Source organism: Equus przewalskii, chromosome 12 (assembly GCF_037783145.1).
Source record: "Equus przewalskii isolate Varuska chromosome 12, EquPr2, whole genome shotgun sequence".
NCBI lineage: Eukaryota > Metazoa > Chordata > Mammalia > Perissodactyla > Equidae > Equus > Equus przewalskii.
In genome coordinates, this window is record NC_091842.1 from 24,325,755 (window position 1) to 24,351,079 (window position 25,325).

Here is a 25,325-nt window from a genome sequence, read left to right on the forward strand (position 1 = left end):
GTTTTGTCCAAGATATCTGTAGTATATAGAATGGAAAAAAAGCCTCAATGAATAAGTGAATCTACGATCTAAAAGGCTCTGGATACACTATTCTTGGTGGTCCTTAAGAGTAAAAGATAAATCCATCTTCACTGAAGACCTGTGTCAAGAGGAGAGGTGGCTGCAGGCTGGTCTGCAAATCTGCTTAAAGGCCCTCCAACTCCGATTCAGTAAATTACTCTTCTTTAATTCTGTTTTGTTCCCCTCCTTCCATACCCTCCCAATTTCTGCTTTGTCATCTTCACAATCCTCTCTCTAGCCAGTTTTTGCTGACCATCTAAATACTACATTTAATTGATTTGAAAATAGGCACTTGGAGCGAGTGGTAGACAGGAAGTAGCCACTTGTTCTGGACAAGTTGCAGGGCCTGCCAGTTTACTTGGCTTTCTGAGCATGTTCACATTTGCAGTGAGGAAAACTTGGGGCTTATAGCTCTTGACTGGACACCGGAGGGATTCCTTCGAGCCGTCCAGGAGACTGCTGCTTTAAAGGGTATGCTCCTGTTTTTTCCCGGTTGCTGACGCAGGTCCCTCTCTCCCACTGCAGGTTTTCAAGAACCCCCACGAGGTGGTGACCGTGCTGCTGATTCAGACCCTGGGGGCCTTGGTGCCCTCTCTGCCCATCTGCCTCAGCTCCGGTGTGGAGCGGGCGGCACCTGAGCTGGAGCTCACCAAACTGCTGGAGTTCTACGATGCCACTGCCCACTTTGCCAAGGGGTTGGAGATGGCACTGCTTCCCCACCCACGTAAACATTCCTCCTCCCAGCTCTCTTGTTTGTCTTTACTCACACTTTTTGAAGCTTCTGGGGCCTGGGTTTGTTTGCCTTTTCAGGTGACTGATTTTACAGAAATGAAAGGGATCAGTGTTTTCCTTCTCAACAGATATGGAAGGCTTTTCCATGAAAACATTGCTCTTATGGAAATAGTTGTTGCTTAATATGTTTACCTAGCACTAGCGCTGCCGAGGTGCTTTACACACTCTGGGGAAGTGATGGACACTTCTACAGGGGCTTAGAATGTGAACGAGGCAGGTGGGCATTAGTGGCAATGAGTTGGCAGCAAGTTACATTGAGAGGGTAGTGTCCTCTTCCATTTCAAATCATCATAAAACCTCAGACAGTTCAACTTAAGAAGTAAGTTTAAGAGAACAAATGGGTTAGAGTAGCTTTTAAATGGGGCAGCAGCAAGTTTTTAAGGAGGCAGGGACGCTATGTTAGGACGAAGGGTAGCTATAGGGAAGATGGGCTTTTCCCAGCTGCATCTGAGAGCAGAGCACTTCTTGTTCCCATTTGGGCAAACAGTTCAGGGGTGACATTTCCCCAGCTGGTTTCCGTCTATGTTAAAAGCATCGTAAACTTTTAAGTAACACAGACCTCCTGACGCATGCTGCTGTCAAATCAGGAAATCACTTCAGGAAGGCCTTGTTCTACCATTTGGCTGCTGTGTGTCACTAACTTGGTTTGTTTAATAGTTATTCTCTTTAATTACATTCATGTATAATTACCTCGTACATTCCAGGGAGTGTGTTTGTTGTTCGGGTTCCTGATGATTCATAGGTGTTTTTGGCACACTCTGTGGTCAGGCCTTGGTTATGGGAGAGGCACAGTGGATGTGGTCAGCTTCCAGGGGACCAGGATGCCGTTGTCCAAGTGGCTAAAGAGTGTTTAGGCCATGCGTCCTTCTGGAGCAGGGTGGAATGAAGAAGGGCAGGGAACAGATTGCCTTCCTCCCACTCGTGATGGACTTTATTGAAAAAGAGAGAACCAGCCTCCCAAGAACCAGATGCAAAAGGGCTTTGTCACCTTGGAAGTTCAGAGTTTTAATGATTCCTACTGAGGTTTTCAAAAAAGTCTATTTTAATATAAAAATACTTTGCAAACAGACTCAAAAATAAAAATAATAGAGAATAAAAATGATCCATAACTTTATCACTCAGAGAGAGCCACTGGCAACATTGTTATATTTCATCTTAGTAATTAAAATAAAAATATACATTTTCCATATATGCACATACTCACACATATACATATTTTAAAATATTGGTTGTATACAATCTTATATTCTCTTTTTTGGTCAAAATAATATGAGCATTTTTTATGTCATTAAATGTTTCCCTAAGACATGGTTTTTAATGACCACTTGATAACTATGGCTTACTTTAATTTTTTTATTCACTATTGTAAATAAAACTGTTATGAACAATGTTACACATTTTTATTATTATTTTGTTTGCTGAGGGAGATTTGCTCTGAGCTGTTTTGCTGAGGAAGATTCGCCCTGAGCTGACATCTGTTGCCAGTCTTCCTCTATTTTTTTTCTGTGTGGGTTGCTACCACAGTGTGGCGGCCAACAAGTGGTGTAGGTCTGTGCCCGGGAGCCAAACCCAGGCTGCAAAAGCAGAGCGAATGGAACTCAACCACTAGGCCACGGGGCCGTCCCCTTTATACATTAATTTTTGAGCCCAACTCTGATTATTCCTTAGGATAAGTTTAAAAATTACAGTTGCTAAGAAATGAACATTTTAAAAATATTTGTCATATTTTGCTCTTTAAGAGGCTTCTACCTATTTTCATGTATATCTGTAGTGAATGAGGGTGCCCATTCTCCCATGCCGGCTCCAGCGCTAGACTCTATCTTGTTTTTCTTCCCCATCATTGCCAGGTTCTTAGACAATTAATGATATATCATTTTAATTTTTTATTTCATTGATTACCAGCAAGTTTGAAAATTTATTATCAAAATTATATTTTTTCTCTTTTGAATTGCTTATTTTTTTGCCTATTTTTCTGTTTGAGAGTTCAATCTATTTCTGGTTAATATATAAGTGCAATTTACTTAAAATAATATATTATTAAATATATTATAAAAAGCAACAAAGTACATGTTCTAAAAATTCGTGATATAGAAATCCGTCACACAAAATGAAAGTCTTATAATCCCACTTGCTAGAAGTAACCAATGTTAAAAATTTATCCTTACATAATAAGAGTTTTTTCCCATTGTTTATCAAGTATGTTGCAAATATATTTTCTAACTTTATATTTTGCCTTTGACATATTTTCTATTTTAATAATTAATACATGTACATGGTATAATTCAAAATATATAAAAGATTATGCAATCGAAAGTAAATCTTTTAAATAATTTGTTACTTTATAATTAATGAGCAATATGTATTCATTATAGAAAAATCCAGAAAATACAAGGAAGGAAAAAGGTCATTCTTGACTTACCATCCAGAAACAGTATTTTGAATTATATACATATACAGATTTTACATGAGTGTGTATACCTAAATATGTCTTTAATAGAATATTTTATTAGCATTATCAAACCCAAGAAATTTAGTACTGATTTAATATTGTCTCCTAGTATACAATCTGTATTGAAGTTTTCTCACTTGTTCCATATAAGTTTTTATAGCTGCTTCCCCACTTCTTCTTCCCATTAAGATGCAATCGGTGTACACACATTGTATTTGTATGCCCTGTCTCTTTAATCTCTCACTCTGAAACAGTCATCTCATCTCTCTTTTGTCTTTCATGACACTGATATCTTTGAAGGATACAGAGTAGAAGTCTACATTCTTGTAGCGTGTCCCGTATTCTGGAATTGTCTGATTGTTTCCTCATGATTAGATTTAAATTAAACATTTTTGGGAAGAATACTGCATGTGTACTTCCTATGGCATCACATCAGGAGACACATCATATCCAATTCTTGGTGATGAGTTGGATCAATCACTTGGTAAATGTATCTGCCAGATCTCTCTAATGTAAAGTTATCTGTTCCTCTTTGTAATCAATAAGTAATTTATGTGTGGGGTGATGCTTTGAGCCCATAGCAATAAGAAACATTTGCCTAGTGACTTTAGCATCCACTGATAATCCTTGTCTGAATAAACTTTTAACACTGCTGATTATAAAGTAGTGATTTCCTAATTCTCTCATTCCTTCTACATCTATTTGCCGGCATTCTTTTGTAAAGAAGAGATTTTCCTTTCGTTCTCTTTAATATTACTATGAACTCATAGATTATTTTGGATCATTGTATTATGATCCATTATTATTATTCATTTTGACTCAAATTATTTCAAATTTGGTTAGTGGTTGTGCCTTCAAGCTGGCAGCTGTATCTTTCTGACATATCCTGTCAATCTTTGAGTGCTTTCTTGCTTTTTGGCACAAACTATTCCAGGAACCTGTACTTTCCCTGCCTCAAACCTGGAATCAGCCATTTTCCCAAGGAGCTTGATTTTTTCTAGAGGGAAATTGTATTTAGAAACCAAGATCTGGGCACCAGGGATTCTCTCTTTTTTTTTTTTTTGAGGAAGATTAGCCCTGAGCTAACGTCTGCTGCCAATCCTCTTTTTGCTGAGGAAGACTGGCCCTGAGCTAACATTCGTGCCCATCTTCCTCTATTTTATGTGGGACGCCCACCACAGCATGACTCAACAAGCAGTAGGGGGCTGGTGTCTTTGATAGTGCTTTAGGCAAATAATACACAAAGCCCAAATTTATCGAAATATTTACTGACATGATTGTTTAAGTTTCCATGAATGATAAAAGCAAATTAACAAAATGTAGTCACCCCTAAGATGAAACAGGAAAAGTTCTAGTAGAGTACCTTTCACCTGTTGTTTTCCAACAATTAATTTCCAATTCTTTGTTCATTGCTGCTTTTAATTTCTGGTTCCCTAAAGATGACCACAACTTGGTGAAAGTCATGGAACTGGTGGATGCTGTGTATGGTCCGTACAAACCCTACCAGCTGAAGTATGGCGACATGGAAGAAAAAAACCTCCTCATCCAGATCAGCGCCGTGCCTTTGGTAATGTCATCATCCTGCCAGTGGCCATTAGGAATCAGTCTGTTTGCGAGGCAGAGGGTTGAGGGTGAGATGCACTGGAGAAGGTGTGAGGTGGCATCGGGCGTGCAAAGAGGCGGAACAGATGTGCAAAACATGGGCTCTAAGTGCCTCATGGGCTCTTGCAATCCAAATGTAAAATGAGAGCACAGATATGCTACCAATTTTCCATTTAAAATCCCCAATGAAGGTCTAGCAAAACAAGAGGGATAAGTTGATTATTTCCCTGATTTAGTAATTTCTTGCTTCTGCATTCTTTTGTTTAGGCAGATATGCAAATGGGCACAGGAGCCAAGCATTCATGGACAGTGCTGTAGGGGCGGGTTCACTGTGTGGGCACCCGGGGGGAACAGAGGTCATTTCCGTGGCAGATAGTAAGGTTGTCTAGCATGAGGTGAGTCAACATTGAAGAACTGATCTTACAGTAGTTAAAATCTGCCTCCTGCCATTTTTCCGTTTTCTAGGGAGATACCTAGAAAGTTGTTCCACTTCAGTTACATTCTTGCCCCTGAACGAAACATTTTCCTGTTACTACATTCTTTTGGAGTGTGTGATATGAAGAATTTGAATCCTAGCTTGAGTGCCAGAGTGAGAGATGCTATCTTAGCCACAGCAAAAGAGGAAAGAAATGAAAAATATAAAGATGCATATCAAGATTTGATCATGCTTTGGGCTAGGAGTTAATTTCTCTGATCTCACTGGGCACTGAGACCATTCTTCCCTGGGTCAGGCTCTTGAAGAGCTGTCGCAGTTTGGGACTGCATCACTGGTGTCCCTATTAGGTGATTTTCTCCTGAGGAGGGTTGGAGGTCTCCCCCGTCTTCGTGTTGTCTATTCACCTGTTCTGGAGTCTGAGGCGCCTTTTGTTTGTACGTATTTGCTGCCCAGGAGCACGGAGAGGTCATTGACTGTGTGCAGGAGCTGAGCCACTCCGTGAACAAGCTCTTTGGCTTGGCGTCTGCAGCCGTTGACAGATGCATCAGATTCACCAATGGCCTGGGGACCTGCGGCCTGCTGACAGCCTTGAAATCCCTTTTTACCAAGTAAGGCTAGGGGAGTGGGGACAGGGCCGGCCACAGCAGAGGGCGATATCTGTCCCAATTAAAAATGAGCGTGTCTTCTATTCCTGCTGTGAACCCTGGGGAAGCACTTGCAGCTGAGCCCAAGGGGGCGTGCCCACGGATGTTCGTGGAGCACTGTTTCTAACGGTGGAGCACTAAAGCAAGCTGAATGTCTGTCAGTTTGGAAATGGCTGACTAAGATATGGTCTATTCATACAAGGGAACTCTATGCGGCAGTTAAGGTGTTAATTAGATCACACATATCAACGTGGATAGATCTCAAAAAGATATTGTTGAGGGAATAAAAACAAGTTGCAGAATAATATATGGAGTCTCATACAGTATGTAAAAAAAGCGTACAAAAAAATAGGGTATATTTTCTGTAGCAGCATTCAGCAAACTTTTTCTGCAAAGGGCTGAAGGGTAAGTATTTTAGGCTTTGTGGGCCTGACGGCCAGTGGAGACTTTCGGAGCAGTCTGCTTTAGCAGCACAAAAGCAACTGTAGACAACACGTAAATGAATGGGTGTGGCTGTGTTCCAGTAAAACTTCATTTACACAAAGCCAGGAGTGCCAACCCTTGTTCTAGATCTTTTCTAGGACTTTAAAATGAACTATATATTCCTACAGAATAGGAGTCAGCAAACTCTAGCCCATGAGCCAAATCTGGCCTGCTTTCTATTTTTGTAAGGAAAGTTTTCTTGGAGCACAGCCATGCCCCTACGTACCTGTGGCCAGTGACTCCTTCGCACTGTGAAGGTAGAGTTGAGTAGTTGGGACAGGGACTTTGTGATTCTCAAAGCCCAAAATATCTGGACCTTAACGGAAGAAGTTTGCTGAGCTCTGATGTGGAAGGCTGGGCCACAAACTCCAGACACTGGTTGTCTGTGGAGAGTTGGGGAAAGGCTAAGATGGTGATCATCGGGGATTTAGCTTTATTTGTTGTTGTCTGATTTTTTTAAAAAAGGAACATAAATTCACATATTTCTTGTGAATATCATGCTAAGTTAAAGAAGCCCGACACGAAAGATCACATGGTATTATGATTTCATCTATCAAAATGTCCAGAACAGGCAAACCTATAGAGACAGAAAATAGGTGAGTGCTTGCTTAGGTCTGGGGAGAGGGGAGCATTTGAGGAGATGAGGAATGGCTGCTGAAAGGTATGGGGTTTCTTTTTTGGGGTGGTGAAATGTTCTAAAGTTGATTGTGGTGATGGTTGTACAACTCTATAGCTACACTAAAAAACACTGAATTGTCTCTTTACGTGAGTGAATTGTGTAGTATGTGAATTATATCACAATAAGGTTGTCAAAAGAAAGAAGAAGGGGAAACTAAAGTTAAGTTTAGTTAGAAAAAAGGAGAGAAAGCAGTATAAGGCTAGATTCTTTGACCTGTGCGATTGAGGTGTGAGGGCCCTCAGGAGGTTAGATGCTCCAGTCTTTGGCTTGTAGACACATACATTCTTAGGCTCTCCAAGAGGCCTTCCCTTGGTAGCTTGTTCTAGAATGAAGTTGCCTTGAGTCTCAAGAAATTCCTTTGATTGAACTGAATGCTATTTTGCTGTAGTAAGTTTAGGGAGCTCTTGTCATTCCAGAAATACTGAGCATGCCCCTGTAAGCTCTGGGGGTCCTTGGTGCTGAGGTCCGGTCAGCACCTCCTGAGGGCAGCTCACAGTGTGGGCGGTAAGGGCTGCCCTGCTCACAGACGGAGGTGTGATCGGATGAGCCCAGATGTGTTCCCATAGAAAGAGAAACTCCAGCAACAATTTGAATCAAATAAAAATGACCTGTTTCTCTCTGCCACCAACCAGGATTTCTGGATGGAAAAAAATTTTTTGAGATCTAAACATTTTATTATAAAATAACAAAAATAATGCTTTCAGAAATAATTTTTTTAAATACAGAAAGGTGTAAAAAAGGGGAAGTCTGCCTCCCTTCCTACCCACCCTTAGTCCTTCTCCTGAGAGATACTCAGTTTTTAACATTTTGCTTTTAGTCTTCTAATCTTCCCTCCATACTTTAAAGATTTTCTATTTATCAACTTTATTATATCTTGACTTTCAGCTCTGAAAGGTGAGGAGCTGAGCTTACTTAAGGCTAGTGCTCTTATCACCTGCTTCTCCCAGCTCTTGTTAGTGACATGTTTACTTTTACTTCTTCTCTTGGTTATTTTGATCACTTCATTTTTAACAATAATACAAATCCATATTAAAAATCCAAACTGTACGAAAGGCTGTATGATGAAACCAGGTCCCCTGCTTTAGAAGGGAAGATTTTGAAGCTACCACAACAGCTGATGTTTATAAAATCAGTCAGGGAAGGTAGCGTGGAGCTAACTTGAGCAGGGTCCAAATGGGACGTTGTTCAGTAGAGGGGAAGGGTTGGGGAGGGCGTTAAGGCAGGCAGGGGCAGGGGGGGTGGGGCGCACAGGGCAGGCAGGAGGAGACGCGCCTAGCTTGAACTAGGCTGAAGCCGCAGAAGATAGCAGCTGACAAGGTGTTATGCAGTTGGGGGCTTTATAGCTGTGAGGGGAGTGTGGGCTCTGGAGGCAGAGCCCCCTGGGCTCAGATCCTGGCTCTGACACTTACTAGTTGGCACCTTGGGTGGGTTGGTGCTCCTCTCTGAGACTTGGCGATCTTTGCTTTGAGTAAACTGCCGATGATAATACCTTCTTTCCATGGTGGTTGTGAATATTAAGTGAAAACCTGTAATTAAAGCCCCTAACACAGAGGTTCTCACATGGTAGAGACACTTGGAAACGTTTATTGTGAGAGAGAATTGAAGGTTTGGGGACAAATGTGATAAAATGTGATGCCATGCACATCACCTGTGATACACACTGTGGCCAAACAAGCCTCCCCTCCCAGCCAAGTGCTTGGGTCCTGCTTGCCATCCCGGGGAGCTCTGTCGTGTGAGCTTGTGCAGAGCACGTGCGCTGTTGGATGGTCCATCCTTCTCATACGTTTGTCGTATTTGCAGGGTGGTGACACAGTTGTTTAACTTCCTACAGCTAAAGCACTGTTATGTTCCCCAATGTTTTCTGGTCAATTTGTCTTTGAGGCCCCTCGCCCTCCCCCAAGGACTAATTCCCCCAGAAAGCTGTCACCTCTCTTGGTACAAAGGAAAGGTGCTGTCGTTGGAATTTTGGTTTTGTAGCTTTCCCCTTTAAAGCCTAAGTCCTGTGTCAAGGGAGCAGCAGTATCATTTGTAGTTAGTGGAGTGGTCTGGAGCAGTTTCTTCAACTTGGTTCTTTGAATGGCCTCTCCCTCCACCACACAGACTTATTCCTCAGGGTGGTGTCGTGGCTCATCACATTCCACTTGCCTCACTTAGAGCTTATGGTTTGCGAAGGGAGAGAGGGAAAGCCTTTGTGATGTACACACACGTCATAGGTTTTCAGGGAGGCTCTTGGCTTCCAGAGAACATGACCCTCCACCTTTGTCCTTCTTACCACACCCTCCCAAGGACATGCACTTATTTGTTCATGTTCCAAGAACTGTACATCCTTAAAAACAATACCTGCCACGCCATCTTTCGTTTTGTACTTTTCAGAGAACTTTTGTGTGTATTATTTCATCTATTTCGTTTTATCATCATGACAACTCTGCGAAGCAATATAAAAGACATCATTAAGTCTGTTTTAAGGCTGAGGAAACTGAGGCCCCAGAACACCTCGGTACTTGCCCAAGACTGCAGTGCAAGCCTTTCGTTCATTCAGGACTATTTCTGGCTGTCTCCTTCACGCTCAGTCCTGTTCTGATTCCTGGGGATGATTGGGAGCTGTTCTCCCAGAGCTTCTGCTCTAGGGACAGCAAGGAATAAGAAAGGCATACATTAAAGAGGCTGTTCAATTATACTTGTGTTGGGTGCTGTGAAGGAAGGTATGTGGTGTACAGCTGGAGCAAGCAGCACAGTCTGTGAGGGAGGGTTTTGGGCGCTGAATCCAGTTTCATGCTCCTGTGCCCTTAAAGTCGGGCTCTTGGCTGCCATGGAGCTTGGCTGTTTAATCTAAATTTGGGGGATTAGGATGCTGCAGAAGTACCCTGGGTATCAGTGAACTGCCTTATAGTATCTCAGGTGACAGTTGGGTATTATAGTGGGACCATGATGTTTTCAAACAGTTCTTTGAACCAGCTTCCAAAGAAATGCATCTGTTAGGATGAGGGAGTAATTTACCAGTGTTATCTCCTACCTGGTTGGTCACCAGAGTCTCAGTCTTAGTGGCCACCCCCTTCCCCCTCATCTTGAGCATCTCTCTTAAAGCTGCTCTGCCAGGTGAAAAAAGAGGTCTTGCCACACAGAGAAGACCTTTTTATGGTTAGAGGTTTTATAAGTAGTCTCACCCCTCGGTAGGAGCCGCTAAAGGCACTCTCAAGGTCATTAGCAGTTTGTCCAAAGCTGTATTTCCAAGTGTCTTTAGGTCTGAGGAGTTTATGACGGCACGCCTGTCATTTTTTGTCTTTCCCCGTAGGTATGTGTCTGATTTCACCAGTACTCTGCACTCAATACGAAAGAAGTGCAAGCTGGATGGCATTCCGCCCAACTCCCTCTTTCAAGAAGATTGGACGGCTTTTCAGAACTCCATTAGGTAAAGCGGGGCTGTAACTGAAGCATGTGCGTAATGTAGTAAGAGTAAACATGCACAGCAGAGTACGTAAAAATGATAAATGTGTTTGTAAACATGCACAACAGAGTACGTAAAAATGATAAATGTGTTTGTAAGGGGTTCATTTTTTTCCTTTTACTGCCTTTTTTTTTTAAAGCAAATACTCTAGAATCTAAAAATAAGCCAATAAACAAAAAACCAAACCAGACGCCAAAAAGACCCTTCTGGCTCTTAAAATATTTTTAAAAGTTCTTTATGAACTCCTCATCTTTTTTGGTGACTTAAATTTTTCATATTTGGGTTATTTTTCCCCCCTTGGCCTGTAGTTTTTACAGACCTGAAGTAACTTAGAGCTTATATTTTAGAAGCTGCACAGCTGATTCAGTCCTCTGTCTGGATCTGAACACATTGTCCCGAGCAGTGAGACAGTCCTGTTGGCCTGGAAAGGGCCGTGTATGAGTTCCAAGAAAGGCACTGAGGTCACCTTCCCAAGTGGTTGTTGACAGCCAGATTCTGGGGTCGCCTGTGTGACCAGTGGGCCAATAGGTAGATACCCTGTTGCCCTAAGCCCTGAGGTCTGGTGGGAGTGTGAAAAGCAGTGGCCTGAGAAGTTTGCCTCTTGATATGTGTAGTCAGAGAGCACAGGCTCCTGGCCTGTGGCCAGATCTGACCTATGGACATGTTTATTTGATCACAGCATTTAAAAAATTTTGGCTTAGTTACCAACATTTAAACCAGATTTAGCATAATCCAGATTTCTAACATCACTTAAAAATTGGAAGCTCTGGGCCCACATTGTCTCAGGCCATGACCCACTAGGGCTGGTAGCCAAAGTGCACGGTAGACTGGGTGGGTATATGCTCTCTGGGCGCTGTGGCTCTCCTACTCCCATGTGGTCTAACAACTATACTATTAGGCTGAGATGAAAAGCAGTCTAGAAATTTCTTTTCCTTAAAACGATTCTTCATGGATATACATTCTGAAAAGAGAAGCTGTTCCTCACCCACTTACATCTCTTGCCTGACTCCTGGCGTAGGTGGTGTGTGCAGGGTACCCATGACGCGTGCAGGTCTCAATGCACTGGCCCATGCCAGGGCAGATCAGACCCTCTGAAGGCTGTCTTTAATTAGGGTAAATCCAGGACCTCCCAGGACCATTTGGAGTATCCTTATGGGATCTGATCTGGACTTTTACTATTTATTTATTTTAAAGATTTTATTTTTCCTTTTTCTCCCACAGCCCCCCGGTACATAGTTGTGTATTTTTTTAGTTGTGGGTCCTTCTAGTTGTGGCATGTGGGATGCCGCCTCAGCATGGCTTGACAAGCGGTGCCATGTCCATGCCCAGGATTCGAACCAGCAAAAGCCTGGGCTGCTGAAGTAGAGTGCAGGAACTTAACCACTCGGCCGCGGGGCCGGCCCCTGGAATTTTATTTTTTTGATGAAATTTAATGTTCTAGATGCTAACTATATCCCCTATCATCTGTGCTGACGTTGTATACTAGAAAATGCTATGCACAAGCTTGCTCTGTTGTACCGGAGGTGAGTGAAATATTTCACTTTCTCATAAACCTTTCTTATGATGGAATGCCTAGATACTCTAGTGATGATTGGCACTTTTAGAGAAAGTTAAAAGTTAACTAGACTTAAGATGTTTTTAATCCTTGGATTTGTCCTGACATTATAGTTTGGTGTTGAAGGACGCAGTAACTGGAATTTGAGGCCTAGCGTAAAATTACTTGAAAATTAAAGGATTATTAAATACAGATATGATGACCATTCAGGCTTATCTCTGAGAAACAAATGGATTAATCCTCGTCCGCCTTTCATGTGATCAGAGAAAGAAAGAATTCTAATATCAAAACAGTTTTCTTTTCTATGCCTAGCAAATAGCAGACATCTAACAAATATTAAGTAATGAATTTTGGTTTTTAAATTTTAGATACATGGTATTTCCAACCCCTTTTCCCAAGGACAAAGCCCAAAAGCACCTCTGTATTTTGGAAGTGTAAAATTATTTGAGATCGTGTTGGATAGAACTGTGATTCACAGCAGAGAGGCCTGTGACATGAAGGGACTAGCGTTTACTTTTTACATTAATTACTGATTAATGGAACATTTCAGGCAGGCCATCAAGTGGTTAACTGCTCTCCCAGAACCCAGCACACCACCAAAAGGAGTGAATAGTTAGAATTTTTATGAATGAGACAGTGTTTGTCCTATAAACGTAGGCATTCCAGATGCTTGAGCCTGAAGTGCTTTCTGTTTTGTTTAGGATAATAGCCACCTGTGGAGAGCTCTTGAGGCAATGTGGGGACTTCGAGCAGCAGCTAGCAAACAGGTAGGAGGCAGCTGTGGGCGAGTCGCTGGGTTCTCCATCGGGAAGACCTCGTTACAGTACCCGGCACAGCAGTGACAGCGTATGGTCAAATCTGAAAGCCACAGAGCTCGAGGCTGTCTGTACCTAGATAGGAGGTGTCATTATTGTCATCATTAAACATTTATTGAGCACCTAAAAAGGGCAAGGCTCTGACCTACTTGGCAATGGTCATATAATTTTGGTTAGAGATGGAAGTTTCAGCCTAAAGGAGGAAATAGTACATCTTGTCTCCAAATTATGAATGGGCTGGGTTCCCACTGCTTGTTTGCAAGTCAGTTACTGGGACCGAAATAAATTTCCCCATAGAAACGGCATTATATGTGGTGGTGAAGTCTCCTGGGCCAGCCCACAGAGTCGGGATGAACCCAGCCAGCCTGCCCCCTGGGTCCTGCGGCAGAATTCTCTGTTGTCCAAGGGAGCGTGTGTCAAAGGAGGGTTTCTGGGGTTGGCCCTGGGAAAAGTCCTTTCTGCCCCCTTTCTCTATTCTGATGGCTGCCAGGGCTTTCCATTGCTCTGAAGGGGCCCCTTTCAGAACAGTTTGCCCCTCAAAGCACTCTAGTCTCCCGCATTTCCTCCTTTCTTCCTTTCAGCTAAATCTCTCATTCCCTTGGTCCAGCTGAGCTCCCTCTTCTCCAGGAGCTGCTGGAGACGTGTGTCTCACAGGGTGGTGTGAGGGGCTGGCAGCAGTCCCTTCACCCTTCTCTGGGATGATTCTTGATTGTCCTCCAGTACTCTCTGCAGGAGGGAATTTCTGGCAGTGGCACAAAGTGAAATGAAAACTGAGGCTTTAGGGGACCAGATGGGAGAGAGGGATGAGTTGCCAAGGAAGGAGGTCAGAGGTCAGAGGTCAGACCGGGCCATGGAGTCAGTGCTCTGAGTTGGCCATTTCTTCTTCTCACCACTCTTTGTCTTCTTTCGTTTCTGAACCCACGGATTGTCTTCAAGTCCCAAGATTTTTCACCATGGTTCTTGTTATGGGGAAAGTCTTGCAGTGGGATAGAATGGGCGGCTGTTGCTGTTCATAACTCCCGAATGGCCTAGCACAGAAATTGTGTGACGTCCTGGAATGAATAAAACTGAAGCACCACAGGCATACAATGGAATGTGTGTAAATAGTATAAATGATGAACTAAATGCCCCCTCCCACCTGTTCCCCTGACCCACACCTGTGCTCCCCTGTACACTTGCACCCGTGGTGAAGGGAGCCTGTGATAGAGGGGTGAGTAGGTCTGGGTTCATGGAGGACTTCTAGAAAGAGGTGAAAATTTAACATTTATATATGTAAAAGAAAGGCATGTAGATTATTCTTTTCTTTCTTTCTTTCTTTTTTTTTTGGTGAAGAAGATTGGCCCTGAGCTAACATCTGTTGCCAATCCTCCTCTTTTTGCTTGAGGAAGATTGTTGCTAAGCTAACATCTGTGGCAGTCTTCCTCCATTTTGTATGTGGGATGCTGCCACAGCATGGCTTGATGAGCGGTGCCATGTCCACACCCAGGATCTGAACCCACAAACCCCAGGTCACCAAAGCAGAGTGCGCAAACTTAACCACTACACCACCAGGCCGGCCCCTTCTTTTCTTAAAGCTTTTATTTTTACTTCTTCTTCCCAAAGCCCCCAGTACATAGTTGTCTATTTTTAGTTGTGGGTCCTTCTAGTTGTGGCATGTGGGATGCCCCCTCAGCATGGCTTGATGAGTGGTGCCATGACCGTGCCCAGGATCCAAACCCCTGGGCCACTGAAGCGGAGCGCGTGAACTTAACCACTCGGCTACGGGGCCGGCTCAATTTTTTTTTTTTTTAAAGATTTTATTTTCCCCTTCTTTTCTTAATTATAGTAGTAATTACTGCCTGGCCCTAGCACCTTGCAAAAATTAAAACAGTTCACGAGTATACAAAATGAAAACTGAAGATCTACTCACCCCAAAAATTCTTCTCTCCAGGAGAAACGTTGTTAACGGCTCCCCCACCCCCTACTTTGTGACGTTCATTGAGCCCTGCATTAAGGACTTTGCATGAATTGGCTATTAATCCTCCCAGTGGCCAGAGAAGTAGGTACTGTTCTTACCCCCATTTACCGATGAAGGGACATTGAGGCATAGAATTTGGCACAGGTAATAACTTTTTAAGTAAAAGAAATTATTTGCAGAAATAGCTGTGTCTGAGGTGATACAGCTATGAGGCAGTGATTTGAACCCGAACATCAGCTGAGTTATCCAGAGTGTGTGAGTGTCACCCACCACACTGTCCTTTCTCACAGATTAGCATCTGTCCTTAGACTTGGGTTTCTCTGCCTATATATATATGTCAGAGATCTTTTCATATCAGAGCATACAGACTTTCCTTAATCTTTTAATGAAGACAAATAGTACATTTTAAAGAGTGAAGAAGGATCTGGTTAGCAAGATGAACAGGGACCTGACAGATAAAGGACGAGCCCCTCTAAGTGCATTTTTCAGCCCAGAGAGGCTACAGGCCTGGCCCAAACTTTGGCATCAGATGAGAACAGACTGGGTGTATCTAGAGGAGCCTCTTTAAGAGGTGATGTCATTCTGGAAGCACTGAGCCTGGCAAGGAAAAAGAGTCACCATCTGTGTTCCCATCAGGGAGGCCACTCGTGTGGCAACTGCCTATAAAGCTTATCTTATCTCCCCATAAACTTCACCCGCAGAACCCAGACTCCTACCAAGGACCACTCCCCCTGGGTGGCAGAGGCAATAGCTCGAAATGCTCCAGGTTACTTCAGCACCAAGAATGACATTGGCTGTCAGGCTCTTAAGATCAGCTCCTCACAGAAGGGGATCATTTTGTGTTTTATGGGATGAGTAAAGCAGGGCCGAGTTGGGTGTCACCTGAGGGATTTCTCTTTTACTGGGCGAGCTGGGTGAGATACATGCAGATTGCCCTGGCTCCTCTGTACCTTCATGGTGGCCACCGCTTACTTTCAGAATAGTGGTATTTTTAGCAGGATAAGGTCTTAGTGGGCCAGTTCAATGGGACAGTCAGGTTTGGGCAATCCAGTATACATTTACAAGTTTCCATGGCTGAGGAGTGGTTAACACCTTTTCGTGGAAAGGAAATGAGTTGAGGAAATAGATGGAATTGTAATGTTTGTCCTCCCCTGCGCATCCTTACTGTATTCTCCTGGCACAGCAGTTGGCACATTGGCACATGTTGGATTCCCCCGTTCATCTCTGAGCTTCTTGAGGTCATAGACTGATATCCCCAGGACCTAGCTCAGAGCTCATTATAATGATGAGAAGATGTTTCTTTGATGAATGAAGAATCAAGTGTTTATTTCAGTATCATTTAGTTCACAGTACTAGTAAATATAGTAGGAAGTTAGCTTCTAATGATTAGATCGTCAAATGGTGTCTGTCTGGGTGAAGACGAGGCTAGGGGAGAGATGCCATTAGATCCTTGTAGTTATATTTATTCTGACATTTTTTAAATATTAGATTGGGTTTTTATTGTACAGCACACTGTTCTGACATTTAAATTATAATCTTTAATATTTTTCTTCAGCTTGGTTGGCAGACTGATGCCACTTTCCCCCAGCTGACTGAGACTGAGACACATATTGCAGTAATCCTGCGAAGGAGACCTGACTTCCCAGAGGGCAAAGAGCCGGGGTTACCTATCATTCAAAAAATAATTAGTGAGCACCTGCCAGGTGCCAGGCACTGTGCTAGGCGCCAGGAATTCAAAGATGAAGACCACTCTGTGTTTCATCCTCACCATCTGGTGGGAGAGAGATGAGACAACATGTGATAGAGGCCATAAGAGAGGTTAGAGGCTGATGGGAGCAGAAGACTGAGTGCCTGGGGGGCATGTTAGGAAAGATGTGGCAGGGGAGAAGTCCCTGGGGCCAGTCCTTGAAGAAGTAGGATTCTCCCAGGTGCACAGATGAGGGGAGCGCATTTCAATCGAGGGAGAATGTGAGCAAGGCATGCCAGTGTGGAAACCACGGTGTGTGGGATGGGGGGCATTTGGCATGAGCAGAGGGAACATTTTTAAGGATATGGAGGGCTCCAGCAATGGAGGGCCCAGGGTGCCATGCCTAGACATTTTTAGTTCTATCTGGGGGGCACTGAGGGATCTTTGAGAAAAAGACAAAATCAGATTTGCATTTTGGAAAGATCATTCTGTTAACCCTTAGGAGGACAGATTAAGTGGAGCATGGAAGGACTAGAGGAAGGGAAGGCTACTGAGATCCAGACAAGGAATGGCCAAGATTTGGAAGTAAGATGGTGGCAGTGACGGACCACAGTTTGACAGATAAAAGCCCCAAAAGACTAAAAAGATAAAAGATTAAGCCATAGGCTGAAGCAACAAGGAAAAGTGTAACTTGATCTTAATGGCAGAGGCAGGTGGCTTCTTGTTTCGGCCAGGGTTCCTGAGGAAGGCCCTGTCTGCAGGATTTGTTTGCAAATACAGACATTCCTTGACAAACTCATGGGATTTGTTTTTGCAAAAGTGAGTGCAGCTTTCAACTCATGGGATTTGTTTTTGCAAAAGTGAGTGCAGCCTGAAAGCTGCCGTTTCCAAAGCAGTTTCTTTCGTAAGAGATTACAGTGAAGGAGGGGTCAGGGAGTTAGCCTAATGTCTATTCTCCTGGTTACGTGTGTGCATATCATTCTGTACACGTTTAAATGTGTAGGCTGAAGGTAGAGTTGGGCTGAGGAATAAGTGGAGATTTTCACCATCCATCAGGGGGAGGTCCTCCTTCTTGAAGGAGAGACTCAGCTTCCCCAGCAGCACTAGAGGTTGATCATCACGTAGAACCTCATCGAGGCACTTCTCTCTCAGAGCAATTGGAAATTGCCAACTTCTCTCAGTAGATCTCTGTATAGCACGTAAACCACGAAAGTAAACTTGACAGTGCCTATGAATACAAACACCCGGTGTGCCTGCCAGTGTGAGCCCTGTGGGTGGGGGCATGCAGTGAGCCGCTGTCACTGTTCTCCAGGGACCGGCTGTCTCACTGCTGAGTCTAGCGCCTCTGCAAGTAGAGGTGCTGGTGGCTCCGCATGGCTTTGACTCTTCTGAACAGTGATGCTCCTATAGCAAAAAGGTCTAAGTAGAGAGTGTGCAGTATTCCAGCTGTGGTCAACTGACAGCTGCCCTGGGTAGGCTGTACGTCATATCAGGAAGATGGTGACTTCTGGTGGCTTGAGTGTTAAATAGGACATAAAAACGCCTAGTGTTTATTGTGCATCTGAGGTCCAGCTCACGCCTAAATGATGAAGGACGTCTTCATTTCCTTATAAAACGGACCTTAAATCAATCTGCCTCATAAGGATTTCCTGGGATTTAGTAAGGAGCAACCTGAATGCTCCAAGAAGAAAGTTCCATACAAATAGCTCTGGGCATAATGGTCATCACTTTCATTACAGGATTTTGTCCACAGCTGGGAAGTATCTGTCTGACTCCTACAGCCCTCGGAACCTGACCGGTTTTCAGGATAGCATCTTGACAGACAAGAAGAGCTCTGCCAAGAACCCGTGGCAAGAATATAATTACCTCCAGAAAGATAACCCTGCTGAATATGCCAGTTTAATGGAAATACTTTACACCCTCAAGGTATGGGACCAGACTGATGGCATTCTTGCAAATGAAAGCTTTTCCCTTCTCACTCACCCTTTCCCTGAGCCAAGCTTTCTGGCCATGTGTGTGGGCCCTGGGCGGTGGCATGCGCTGCTGCCACATCTCTGTCTCATTTATGTTGGGGATTTAAGGTGCTAATAAACTACACTGGGTTGGAACCAATTGAAATATAGATGTAGGAGTTGGACAAATAGAGCTTTATTACTGATGAAAGGTAGGTTGGAGAGTGTGGCTTTCTGTCTGCTGCCAAATGGGCTCACTGTATTTTACTCCAGACTTAAACTTGTCAACGGGATGGGCAAAGCTGGACAGCCCCTGGCTCGTATGCACGGTCAGTCCCCTTTTACTGAGTGGCAGAGAGGGGACCAGAACGTGTAGTGCCTACAGGTGGCCAGAAGCTGTGAGGAGGACACCAGCCCAGCAGTCAGATAAGTTGCTTCTCTTCCCCAGCGGGGGACGGGGTGGAGAGAAACCAGGAGCAGCCCTCTACTGCAAGTGCCTCCACATAGCAACACGAGCGCGGGGGAGAAGTGTTCCCTTCTGGGTGTTCCTTTAGTTTAAACTCTCAGTTTGTCTACCGTAAAGCTGCGCTTTGGGCCGGCCCCGAGGCGCAGCGGTTAAGTTTGCACTTTCTGCTTCGGCAGCCCGGGGTTCGCCAGTTCAGATCCTGGGTGGGGACATGGCACGACTTGGCAAGCCATGCTGTGGCAGGCGTCCCACATATAAAGTATAGGAAGATGGGCACAGATGTTAGCTCGGGGCCAGTCTTCCTCAGCAAAAAGAGGAGGATTGGCAGCAGATGTGTTAGCTCAGGGCTAATCTTCCTAAAAAAAAAAGAAAAGAAAAAAGCTGCCCTTGACTTTGAACTTTGGGCCCCTTGGGGTCCAGGGACAGGTGAACCTCCCAACACATGGAATAAGCCACATATGTCCCTGGGAATGGCCCCAGGGTTCTAAGAGAGCAATAGCATCCTTTACAGAATCATCCCCTTATCCCCCTGGTCCAGTTTGAAGCTTACTCTCTTGGTGATAGGCAGAGGAGACATTACTGTTCCCATAGCACTAAATACAATCTAAAATGATCCTGACAGGCCTTGAGCTATGGGGGTGACTGCACAGTGTGCCTCTGCACATGTCTGAGGCCTCAGCATTGCCCTTGCAGGGTCTCCCCCATCCCTCTGCACCTTGGCCCACCAGCTGGCTGCTTTTGAGCTTGACAAACACTTCTTAAAGCAATTCTGCAAGTTCATTCATCCATGCTTCTGTGACTAGGTTACAGCAACTCTGTTTATCTTTATTGCTAATCTGATTTATGTCTGTTTGTTGTTATCGGTTCATAGCAAAACTAAGGTTACATTTTCCATCTCTGTGTTTTCTCAGGCTGTTTGGAATTCCTTGGGACTCACACAGGTTGTACATACTCTGGAGTGCAGCCGAGTGTAAATGACCTGACCTCACTGGGAGTCGGGGCTCTATCCATCACTCTTCTTTATCCATGATACTTCTGATCATTTTCTCCTTCCTCCTCTATCCCTGAGGGACAGTCACAGGTTAATTTTTCCTAAACTGCGAATCCATGAGCTTATGTTAGCTCAGAATGCACCCGAATCACCTGGGAAAGTGAATTAAAAATATAGGTTCCCAGGTTCCAGAACCCTGCTGGATTCTTTTTTTTTAAAGATTTTATTTTTTTCCTTTTTCTCCCCAAAGCCCCCCAGTACGTAGTTGTATATTCTTCGTTGTGGGTCCTTCTAGTTGTGGCATGTGGGACGCTGCCTCAGCGTGGTTTGATGAGCAGTGCCATGTCCGCGCCCAGGATTCGAACCAACGAAACACTGGGCCACCTGCAGCGGAGCGCGCGAACTTAACCACTCGGCCACGGGGCCAGCCCCCCTGCTGGATTCTGATTCAGTAGTTCTGGAGTAGAGCCTGTGTATCTAGATAATTCAGCATGTTCCCCAGGGGGTTCTGGGGCACAGCCAGGTTTGGAAACCCCTCTCACTATTTTTCTCTCAGTGGCTTTTCAAAATGTTTAACTTGCTAATACCGTGATTGGATTCAGGGCCTAACAACCTGTCTTTTGCATTTTCTTATCTTAGGAAAAAGGATCAAGTAACCACAACCTGCTGTCTGCATCTCGGGCGGCCCTGACTCGTCTTAACCAGCAGGCCCACCAGCTGGCTTTTGATTCGGTTTTCCTGCGCATCAAACAGCAGCTCCTTCTCATTTCCAAGATGGACGTGAGTTTTCCACTGACACAGAGATGCCCCTGGGCCCTGCCTCCTTCTCAAGCATATTGAGTATGGGCTTAACCACCCCCCCCCCCCCCAAGAGCTTTAGGAAGAGCCCACTTTGAGTTTCTTAGGCTAGAATTCCCACCATTCAGAGTCACTGTTCCCTTGCAACTTATTGCTGAGCAAGAATTTCTTATCTTAATTGTAGGTACTGAGATTTTATTTTCTGACCGTTTCTTGGGGTTAGTACTGTCGCTCAGTTAACTTTCGCCATTTGGAGCAGCATAGCCCTCTCAGGGAGAAGTAAGGGAGCTGATGTGCCACTGGATATGTTGGGGCAGGGCAGAGGAGCTAACTGTCTCGGGAAGTTGAATTGTGGTTGTGCCACAAGCGTTTCTGGAGTGGTGGTTCTGGCACTTTCCTCAGGGAGTGCCTTACTAGGTTTGCTCTGGTGTTTTTGAGGAGGTTTGAAGGGTTCCGCTCTTTTATGTCCTTGTTGCGTTTTCTGTTTGGCTCTGCCTGGCATCTCACTTTCCTTGCCTCTCACCCTCCTCTCTTTTCTGGTTGTCCTGACTCCTTTTCAAGGAATTGCCTGTCAGTAATATTTTCTCTACTGGCTCTGTCTCCCCGGGTCCAGATCTCATCACTTTCCTTTTGAATTCCTGGGACAGTCCCCTGGTTAGTCTTTCTCCTCGAGTCTCTCTGGCTTCACTCTTTTTTAAAAGATAGTCTTTTGGGAAGATCTAGTTACGAGCCTTTAGTAACCAAGAGATCCTTTTAGGAAGCAACAAGAAATCGTGTGGTGTAATTACAAGTTCTTCGCTTTCTGCTACCCTCTGGAAAGCATACTTGTATGATCTTGTCTGAGCCCGTCTCTGGATCTCAGAATCTCCATCCAGAAAATGACATGGTTGAACTACATGATTTCAAGGTTCTTTCTGTCTCTGAAATTCTGTGATTTTCATTATGATTTTTCCATGCAAAATGCCATGAGATCCACTTCAACCAGATTTTGCAGTTATAAACGGATCAGGGAGGAGGTAAAGCTGGAGGAGAGCCACTGCTGTCACAGTGTAGCAGGAGTGATGTCGACGACGGTCAGCTGTGCCGTGGTCTCAGTGGACCACATGGCTGAGGTTATCAAGTCCTCTGTGAGCCTCATTGACCTTTAAAATGGGGATGTGGTCATTTTCACTGTGCAGCTATGTGAGGATTAAATGAGACTTTGATTATGCTAGAATTTAGCACAGCACGTGCCACAGAGTAGATGCTTAATAAGTGGTGGTTTTCTTCCTTTCTGTGATTCTCATTTTTTAAGGGAAATGATAATTTTTTTAAATAAAAATTGCATATCTTCATTTTTAGAAATGCAGCAATACAGGAAAGTACAAAGAAAAAAGTAATAAATCCCTTCAAAATCACACCATCTAAAAATGTGGGACCTGGTATAAATGTAAACATGGTGTTCGTCATCCCAGACGTCACTTCCTGCCCACTCACATATTGAAGGCTGGACGAGCATCAGTAGTTATTAGATCCACAAGGAGAAATGGAATTGTGCTACGCATGCTATTTTTAAAACAAAGTGTATACAATATAAATTTTATTTGAATTTAACTAGAAAAAGAGGATAAACTAAATGAAACTAAAGGAATTGTTGAACTTGAGATAATAGTTTCTTCCCCACAAAAGGTGTTAGTTCCCAGAAGATCTCTCCAAGATTAAGAAGAAGAGATTATGAAAACTGTTAAGAGACTGGAGTCATTGTTTTTGTTAACTGCGTTTCCATTTTAGATGGGTACAATATTGATTCACCTGCTCTGAAGGATGAGGGGATTAGCATTCCTTCCATCTCTCATCTCCTTTCCCCAACCTCCAGGTTGGGTTGCTTTAATTATTTTTATTTTGTCAAAGCTTAGTATCTTGACCTTATGTTCTGAAACCTTAATTCTCCCAGTTATTTCGTCTTAGTTCTACATTGAAACGGGTTTGGTGCTTCCTGCCTGTCCTTTTCACCTCTCCTTTTGCATTCCAGAGCTCCTTAGTGTGACTGGCTCTTGGTTGCTCTAATCTCCTCCAGGCCTCACCACCACGCCTGGCTGTTGGGAATGGGCGCAGGCGGCTTTGGGGATTAGGAGGAGTTCTCCGCCGGCCTGAGAGCTCACAATACAAAGGCAAACACTTCCGCCTTAAGGATTTGAAAATTAAACCCTGGTCATTAAATGTTTGTTTTTAATGTTTGCTAGCAAATTGTATTGCCCTTTTATATTATAAGAATATTAACCAACACTATATTCCATTTCAAAATAGATTATTGAAGTTTACCTGTGTTATCTGGTGACAGATGGGTAGAAAAGCCCATTCAAAGGAAAGCTGAAATAAATTTTGAACAATTGGAAAATAACCTACAGCTTTTCCCTATTGGCGTCTTCAAGTCCACCTTCTCTGTCTGCTGTTTAAGCCCTTCCCTAACTCGGTGCACTCTGTCTCACTCTTGTTCCAAAGACCACTCCTCCACTCTGGCTCTTCTTTCCCTCTCCCCTCACCTGATCACCGCTGCCATCACTCCTCCCATCTCCTCTCTGAAGCCTTTCCCAGGGCCTCCAGCCACAGTGCTGGTCCCTCGAATGCACTCCGTCGCGCTGGTCTTCCCCACAGCTGGGCCCTGGCTCCTGTCCTGCCCCGTGGTCTTGCTCCTCCCCGATCTCTGCTTAGCTGACCGTCACCACCTCTGCTCCTTGCTGCACCCCTCTTTGCCAATGACTTTACCACCAAGTTGTATTGTTCCTTCTTTTTCAGTATGTCTCCCATCTGTTTCTGTGGCCACTGCCCTAGTTCAGATTCTCATCATCTCTGAGCTGTTTCTTGAGCTTTTCATCTGCCTCCTCACCCTCAGTCCTCCAGAGTTGCTGCATTAACCTTCATAAAGCGTTGCTCTGATTTTTGTCTCTCCCCATTCAAAACCCTTACCTGGCTTCCCAAGGCCAGTATGATAATCTAGTTTTTAAAACTTTTTATTATGGAAATTTTCATACATATGTAAGAGTAGAGAGAAGAAAATAATGAACTCCACGTCCTCATCACTCTGCTTCAATGACAACTAACTCCTGGCCATCGTGTTTCATATATACCTCCTTACCTAAAATAGAAGAACTCTAAAAGCAATCACAATACCATCATCACCCCTAAAAAGGAACATTAAAAATAACTCCTTAATACCATCAATCAGCGTTCAAATTTCCAATTGTCTTATGAATGTCATATTATAACTGTTTGAATCAGGATCTAGATGAGTTCTGCACGTTGAGATTGAGAAGTCTTTCATGTCTCTTTTGAACTGTGGTTGCCCTTCCATCTCTTTCGCTCTCAGTTTCCCTTTCAATTTATTTTTTGAAGATAAAGACTTTCCTTAGTCTAGAGTTCAAAGCTACATCTTCTCTTTCCAGCCTTCTCTCTTGACACCTCATGCGTCCTGTGGCCAGCCCCTTCCCTAGTCACCCTGAGCTCTTGCTCCTGTGAACTCTGATTGCATAAAACCTTGCGTCTGCCACTGAAAACTCTTGAGGTGGAAGTCTGCGTGTGTGTGTGTGTATGCGTGCGCATGCACACCCGTGCGTGTGCAGGGGAAAGAGTGGGGGTTACAGGGTAAGAGTGTGTCAGGTGGTCTTGGTTCCCCAAGGGGCTTCTGGAGAGCAAGAACCACGTCTTAAATTTCCTAGTCTCCTCTTGACAATGCCCAGCACAAGGTGCTATACATCTGGGCACTTGGTACCGGAGGATGATGGGAGCGTTCCTTCTCAGTGGGGTGGGAGCTAACTGAAAGCAAGTAGGACATTTTGAAATGGAAGAGGATTCTCAAGCTGGAACAAGTTTATCAAACTGTAGGGGCAGGGGTGGGGGAGAAAAGAACTCGTCCAGAGCAAAGAAAATTTGACAGAACTGCGTTGGTGCCAGAGAGCCTGGGGAGGACAGCTGAGGCTTGGCCTGGGCTAGAAGTGCAGGGGTGGATGTGATCATTACATTCCCGGAATGCTACTTAAAGGATCAAGCAACCAGGTGGGGCATCAGGTGGCTGCAGAGAGCCCCTGCAACAGGACGTGTGTAACTACCTGTGTGCCGGTGACTGGTCTCCCTCTGTAGGGAACTCCGAGAAGGCTCGCACAGTGGTGTCACAGATGTTGCCACTTTAAATGGCAAAAGAAGACATTTTGGTGCTGGGAGTCTCCCCAGACAGAGGGCTCATGAAGAGGGCAAAGGGCCGCTGATGGGCTTGTAGGCTCCCTCCTTTCCCTTTCCCTCTGGGCTCTGAATCAGATGAGAAGGGGGTCCCGAAGCCAGGTAGAGATGAAAGCAGCAGCTTTCGCCTAGTGAAGGAGTGGTGAAAGTGGTTTGGATATCCCTGCAGCTGGAGAGGGCTTCCCAAGCCTCCCCTGAGAGATGTGGGATTTACATGTGGTCTCTGTGGAGGATTTTAGGGGTCCTAGTCTCTTTGGAGTCCTGAAGATCCAAGAGTTTGTGGGGCTCCCTGCACCCAACAG

General features: G+C 44.4%; 1 protein-coding gene across 2 annotated transcripts in view; it reads left to right on the top strand.

Moving 5' to 3' along the window:
- The window catches only part of COG7 (component of oligomeric golgi complex 7), an 81,148-nt gene that overhangs the window by 41,558 nt on the left and 14,265 nt on the right, over positions 1–25,325 (top strand). The window contains exons 7-13 of one of the 2 annotated variants that reach the window (XM_070568314.1): positions 586–784; positions 4,741–4,868; positions 5,793–5,947; positions 10,438–10,554; positions 12,847–12,912; positions 18,344–18,530; positions 20,653–20,793. In XM_070568314.1, coding sequence (XP_070424415.1) covers positions 586–784; positions 4,741–4,868; positions 5,793–5,947; positions 10,438–10,554; positions 12,847–12,912; positions 18,344–18,530; positions 20,653–20,793 — 993 coding nt within the window. The remainder of the gene's footprint in view (positions 1–585; positions 785–4,740; positions 4,869–5,792; positions 5,948–10,437; positions 10,555–12,846; positions 12,913–18,343; positions 18,531–20,652; positions 20,794–25,325) is intronic. The other variant, XM_070568315.1, reaches the window with a different exon arrangement.